Below are 7,004 nucleotides of genomic sequence, written 5' to 3'. Positions count from 1 at the left end.
TACCAATAGCAGTACAATTTGCACAATGCCTGCTTTGTTTTTTTTTTTCTTGGAAAAATTTATTAAAAACAAGTTTTCATCTAAATTAAGGTGAATTCATGGTTCCGTTTTGCGACAGACTGGCGACCTGTCCAGGGTGTACCCCGCCTCTCGCCCGGAACGTTAGCTGGAGATAGGCACCAGCACCCCTCACGACCCCACTGAGGGACAAGGGTGTTCAGAAAATGGATGGATGGATGGTTCCTTTTTCCACATACTGTAACATGTAGTGCGTATGATTAAAAAAATATATAATTATGTGATCGGTATAGGTGATCGGCCCTCATGGGTGATCGGAATCGGCAGGAAAAACTTGATCGGCACATCTCTAGTTTTAACAAATGTTGAAAAAAAGCTTGTTTTTGTACAAGTCACATACTGCAGCTTTAAGATCATCCGTTCACTCCATGCACGTGTTCTTTATGGCTCATGATCCGGACATGGAATGAGGGGGTTAAGGTCACCCCAGCAACGTAATTCACAAGCTCTTTACCACTGTGAGCTGCGGCAGGATGACGGGACAAATACTGTGATCTGGTGTGAAGTAAAGGCAGCTGCAGAGTCAGCAGGAGTCTCTCCAAAGGACCACCTTTCACAATCAGTTCACATCTGCTTTGGAAGGACAACTGCTACAAATTTATCAAATGTGCAAATTCACAAAATACAGTTAATCAACTCTGGGACTTGAAATGTGCAAATTTCCTGAATTTTCCATCTTGTTGCAAAAGAAATCAGTAAAATTAAGAAATGGAAACAAATGGAAGCCTTCTGACGTTGTAGAAGCAGGTGTGCTTCCAGATCATTCTTATTAACATAGCAAAAATTAATTATTTTTCATCTGTAGAAAAAAATATATCTATGTATGTATGTATGTATGGTAGTGTTGGAGTGGTTTAGGAAGTATCCCTCCTCTTCTGCAGGCGTGCTGTTCACGAAGCACCCGTCCAATCAGACAGTGTCTCAGGGGAACAAGGTGAGCCTGGGCTGCGCTGTGGAAGGCCTGACCGAACCGGACATCATCTGGATGAAGGACGGGGAGAAGCTGTACAGCACGGATCAGGTCTTCCTCACCCTGGGAGAGCAGCACTGGGAGACGTCCCACAGGTCCAGCAGCACCACACTGGAAATGATTGAGATCAACATGGCTGAGTTCACAGTGCCTTCCAAATTAGGGGTGCACCGATTATTGTTTTCTTGGCGGTCGCTGATTACCAAGAAACCTGATCGATTACCGATTCTGATTTTGGCCAATTCCATTTTTTTATTTTTTTTGCCTGAATGTTGCTAAATATAGAAAGAAGCTCGCTGAGTTGGCAATAGTGAGTTGACTGTTGTTAACTGCAAACATGCAGACATGACCTGGTGGGTTGGTCTGTCAGTCAAACCTCTTTAAAGGCAGAGCAGGGCTAACCCTAGGGTTGGCAGAGGTAGATACAATCGGGGGATAAGATCTGCTTTTCACACAACTATCGTCCAATCACCGATCTCTCAAAATTAAGGAAATGGGCACCGATGAGTCAGCTGGCTGGTAAATCAATGCACCCCTATTGGAAATGTATCCATATTGTCTGCAGTTAATTACAAAACATGTTCATCCTTTAAACTTGTGAAAATGAAAACGGCACAGTGGCAACAGGTTCAAGCTATGGCTTTGAAAAACAGGGAAGATGTCTGAATGAGTCACAGGGACTCTGACGTTGCCCAGACAACATCATCATCTCTTTATTTTCCTTCTCTGGATGAAGAAACAAATCAAATCAGTAGATTAGGAGTGATTTTCTCCCCATGGCTGTAAGCTCTGGTTCTGAGTGAGCCTGTGAATGTTGCTGGTGCTTTTCTGCTCTGTTGAAGGCTAAACAGCAGATCAGCCGTAAATAGAGGCTGGGCCGTTCTTTTGTTTTCAACACTAATCATTCTACTTCTCCCACGCCTCCCTGTAAACTTTGTCCTCCTCGTTCTTCCCAAGGGCAGATTAAAATTTAACCTCTAATGCCCTGATAACACGAAACTGTTACTGTTTTTTTTGCCAACTAGGTGACACGTTTCTAGATTATGGTCAAGTCTTGGCATCATTTAAACTGTCTTCATCACAGTCAGGACATCTGTCTTTTTTTTTTTAATTCAAGAGGAGTCAGTAGCTGTGTTTCCGTCACAAACTTTGTCAATGTTCCATTTATGTCGAAAAAACAAAATTTCACAATTGCTGTGTTTCCACTAAATATGAAACGCAATTTAAATCATACTTAATGATTTACTTACTTAACTTACAACTTACATACTTAATGTTAATTGGATAAGTCATCCTCCTACTACTTCCTGTCATTGTCTTCTTCGTAGTTTGTGCCAGTGGTGATGTCGTGTTGTGATGTAAAAAAGTGTTTCTATTGAAACGCATCGATTTTGACACAACCAAAAAACACCACCTAACACCAAACATTTTTATCTAAAATGGATTGCACCTGGATGTTTGTCATCCTTTTTACTACAAATAAAAAAGGAAAGTGAATTAAAGGCGGATACTTTGTGTTGTTCTTAGCAGTTTCTACTTCAAGAAGATTTCATTTTGTCTGAATTTGTTGCATCAATTTGTCAGCAGTAGCAGAGAAGTGCAGGACATAAGGAGTTCTGACTTGTGCTGCAGGATTTCTGTATACATCTGTCACTTTTTCAGTTCTAAATCAGGATCTAAAAGCTGTTTTATTCTATGCCAGTGAAATGAAAGACAGATTTTTTAAAAATTAATGTTATAGGGTGTTAGGCAGAGTAGAAAAGACTTGGACAAATAAGAAATAAATACACCCATGTTTAATTTTAAGTGGTTGTTATTTCTCATTCAGTGTGCTGAGGTCCTGTCAGAGCTCTGTCTCCCACTGAAAGCAGATTTCAATCAGGACAGCATGCCTGGCAGCACACTGTGGCCCACTAGGCCACTCGGATCAGACCTTTGTGGTCCCGCTCTGTCAGCAGCCATTCCAAACAGAAGAATGGTTCAGGAAGCAGTACGCTGTTCCAACGCTTCCCCAGAGCAAAGGGCCTGATGTAACGATCCCAACGCTTAGAAAGAAGCAGTCGCATGAGCCACTCAGAAAATCCAACCTTCTTTAGATTTTATTTGAAGTGAGGAAATTCAGTCACTTTCTACTGATTACTTCCTACTTATAGGCAAGAAAATGTTCACAGTCTTTCCACAATATAACCCCTTTAGTAAACATACAGTATTCTTTTGATCTGAAAACAGATCTTTCCCTAAAGATTAGACAGTTGAAAGAAAGAGAATGCTTTGGGGGTTACATTTTAGGGAACAGCAAAAACAATATGATTTTCAGTTGATTCTATTATTTACATCTGAAGTGAAATGTATATAAACATCCAAAACATTGTCCACACTGTCATTAATTTCATAAAACTGAAGCCAAAATGGAAAGTATGAAGTCCAACTTGACTTCAAAGTAGATAATTAAATGTACTTGATCACCTGACCATCAATAAGGAGAAAGGAAAGTGCACAATCCTCAAAGAAATCTCAAGAAAACTTAAGTACTCCATCTCAGGTAGCACTTGAACCCCTTATTACGTTAAAGACTAAAAATAATGGCTGTACACATAGTACAAGCCTGACTTGTTGGAAAGGTGCAGCGCTACTGATGCAGACAACAGTGGCATCTGATCAACCAGTCTCGTAGAACAGATGAGACCACGGTAGAGATACTTGGCTGTAATACACAGCTCTTTGGTTGGAGATTTCCAGCACCTTGATTTGTAGCCACAGAGACTGGGCACCTAGAATAGTCACTGGGTTGACCATAAATTCCTAAATGGTGTCCAGTATAAGACTTTCTGTCAGAGAGATGAAATGGTGAGGGATGAAACGACTGTTTTCACCCTATAGACACAATGATGATGACGGTTGAAGGAGTTTGTCCTGCAATTGGTGGGGTTGCTGGTTCGATCCCTTCTTTGTCCAGTAGCTCCCCAACAACAGTGTGGGAATGTGTGGGTGAATGACAGACTGTAGTGTGAAGCACTTTGTGGACCTCTGGATGTGACAAAGCGCTATACAAGTACAAGTCATTTACCGTATTTCAGTATGTACAACATTGATTTTTAGTTTGCTATTTACAAGGGCTGGGACTTTAACAGGTTCCAGCCGGAAGCTTTGTGTTCACATGTTTCTGGTACACCCTTCAATCTGACGCACACGGGACATTCTCAAACAACTACAAAACAAGTTCTCTTGGCCGACAGGGGCTTAAGTTTTTGATTCAAAAATCAATCTGATGAGATGCTGGAAAAGACTATTGTGCTAAAAGGAGTTAACCTACCGGTAAAGATATTCTAGCCTAAACTAGCATCTCATTGCTAAACATGTAGCAGCAACACAGAAGTCTCCAACGCTAATGTCAGCGTCCACAGTCCATATTTCTGAAGAATTTAAATGAATGATCAAGGCTTCCTAAACCACTGGAACAATGACTAGCTAGAATCTAATGGTTATTACAAATTATTATTAGCAATAATAATAATTAATTATTATTAACTGTAATAATAATAATTAATTATTAACTGTAATAATTGTCATTAATTATTATAATTTATGATTAATGATAAATATTATAAATAATAATGATACATTATTAAAAATTGACCATTTTTAATAAATGATTAAAAACAATAAAGATCTTTGTTGTTTAATTCATATTTCTATTTATTTGTTAATAATTTAGCAGCAAAAATGTTTTTGTTTAATTGAAAATGCTATTTACAATATCAGTATATACAGCAGTTTTCAATTAAAATGTAATTGCGGACCCTCCAATTAATTAAATAAAAAATGTTAATTGAGTCTCACCACTACTATTTACTTGAAAAACCATATTGGTGTAGATGCCATCAGAAGACAGCTGCGTGGTGCGGTGGAACAGTTTTCCTCCACCATGGAGGACCAATCCGCTTTGGTCCAGCAGATTGTTGTTGGTTGTCCATTTGTAGAGGTGATGTCAGCTGTTTGGCGTTTCTGTTGGACCTGCAGAGGCAGCAGTGCTGAAGCATGTCCATGGTTGTGACGTTCTACCTTGTGGTTGCAGTGTGAAGTCGGTCCAGCAGCAGGATGCTGGTCAGTATTGGTGTGTGGTGGAGTCCCACGATCAGATGTTCTCCTCTGAACGAGCCTGGATAACAGTTGAAGGTAAGGCCGTAAACACGCTGCGGTAGTAAATCTGTCCCTGCGTTTGCTCCTGCTCAGTTCCCTGATGGTCGTCTTCCTCTGTGCCTCCTCCACAGGGGTCCCTCACTTCATCCAGGAACCTCAGGATGTGGCGACGTTCCCCAGCATCCCCTTTAATCTCTCTTGTGCTGCTGTCGGCCCCCCTGAGCCTGTGGAGGTGCTGTGGTGGCTGGGAGGAGTCCAGGAGGGAGGACCCCAACAATCCCCCTCTGTCCTCCATGTCCCAGGTCAGAACCTCTGCTTGGGTGAAAACCCTTCCTGTGTTTGTTCCTGAAAAGGCGCCATTTTGGTCTGACCTGACCAAAGCTCCAGTAGGGTTTTACATGTTAGTGTCTGGGATGGTAGGAAGAAAGGGCTTTAATCTGGTATCACTAGAAAACAACCAGTCAGCATGAAGATGGAGTCTTTGGACCTTGAGAGCTTCTGATGGAAGTGAATTGACTGATCGCAGTAATAGTCCAGGTTCCTTCTGGGTGCATGTTCAACATGCGCCTGCTGAAGCCACAACTTTGCTTCCAGCTGGTTATAAGTGTAGCAGTGAACAGTGAAACATGTAGGCATGTCCAGGCACATCCTGGCTTCTAACGGAAATGTCTGCAGGTTTGTACCAGAAGTTTGGCTAAACCAGTTGCTTTAATAACACAGCTCACTGCATACCAACACAAACCGCTTTACTGCAGCGTCTGCTATCATGCCAGAAGTGGCCAACAGAATTGCTCTGGTAGTAGGAGTAGGATTAAGTTGAATGCTGATATGAAAAGGTTGGTTTAGGAAGGAGAATCTGGAAAATGGCTTCACTTGTAAAGTGCTTTATCAAGTCCGAGGACTCAAAAGTGCTTCACACTACAATTAATCAATCATTCACACATTCGTACACTGATGATAGCCATGGTTACTACAGGCCCTTTGACTATCACCAGCAGGCAAGATCCTCTTTCTTTCCTTTTAGAATTGAACATTTCTAATTTGATGTGTCACATGCTCCATACTCCAAGCAGCTTGGAAAAAACAGGCATCGATACACTTCTCTGTTCTGGATCTGTCAGTGATTTGCAAACAAGGTGACACACACACACACACACACACACACACACACACACACACACACACACACACACACACACACACAGTGTTTCCTGTCAGTAAGGCATGTTGGGATATTGACATCTGAACTGATCCTGCTTATTGATGTAGACTGTAATGACAGGGCCTTACACACTTACTAAATACATGTACAACCACAAAGTTCAGCTTTTTTTATTAGCCTTTGTGTAACAAACAACACAAAGTGTTAGTAAAATCCTTCACAAATAAAGACCTGAAAAGTCTGACTCGCACTTCTACTCACCTTTATTTATTCAGTCAAATCCAGTATTACCAGTTGTCTTCTGAACTTAATTGTAGTTAGACTTCTGCTTTGTGTTATTTAATGTGAGTCTTTACTTTTCTGCTTCTGGTCTAAGAGATTCTGTAGAGAACATTAGAGAGCAAATAGCATCATGCAGACGAAGGGACCCATCAGGGATGACGCTGTGGGTCCCTTCAGCTCAGATTGGCTTCAGATAGAAGTCCTGTCTGAAGTTCTCAATAGTCCATTTATGGGTCACATCGTGTGTTGTGGCAAGATAAAAGCATACACAAGAACCATCTACTGTTAGTGGAACAAGTGGCTCTTTGGACATGACATGACATCTGGGTAACACTTTATTTGAAGGGGGGTGAATAAGACTGTCATGACACT

The 7,004-nt window shown here is 41.2% G+C and overlaps 1 protein-coding gene across 2 annotated transcripts in view; it reads left to right on the top strand.

The window, feature by feature from the left end:
* The window catches only part of tyro3 (TYRO3 protein tyrosine kinase), a 35,011-nt gene that overhangs the window by 7,728 nt on the left and 20,279 nt on the right, over positions 1 to 7,004 (top strand). For both annotated transcript variants that reach the window (XM_015052531.1, XM_015052532.1), the window contains exons 2-4: positions 960 to 1,143; positions 5,124 to 5,224; positions 5,320 to 5,490. In XM_015052531.1, coding sequence (XP_014908017.1) covers positions 960 to 1,143; positions 5,124 to 5,224; positions 5,320 to 5,490 — 456 coding nt within the window. The remainder of the gene's footprint in view (positions 1 to 959; positions 1,144 to 5,123; positions 5,225 to 5,319; positions 5,491 to 7,004) is intronic.

This window comes from Poecilia latipinna, unplaced genomic scaffold (assembly GCF_001443285.1).
Source record: "Poecilia latipinna isolate Pla-1442-1.1 unplaced genomic scaffold, P_latipinna-1.0 Scaffold1117, whole genome shotgun sequence".
Lineage (NCBI taxonomy): Eukaryota > Metazoa > Chordata > Actinopteri > Cyprinodontiformes > Poeciliidae > Poecilia > Poecilia latipinna.
This window is presented reverse-complemented; position numbering and strand designations above follow the sequence as displayed.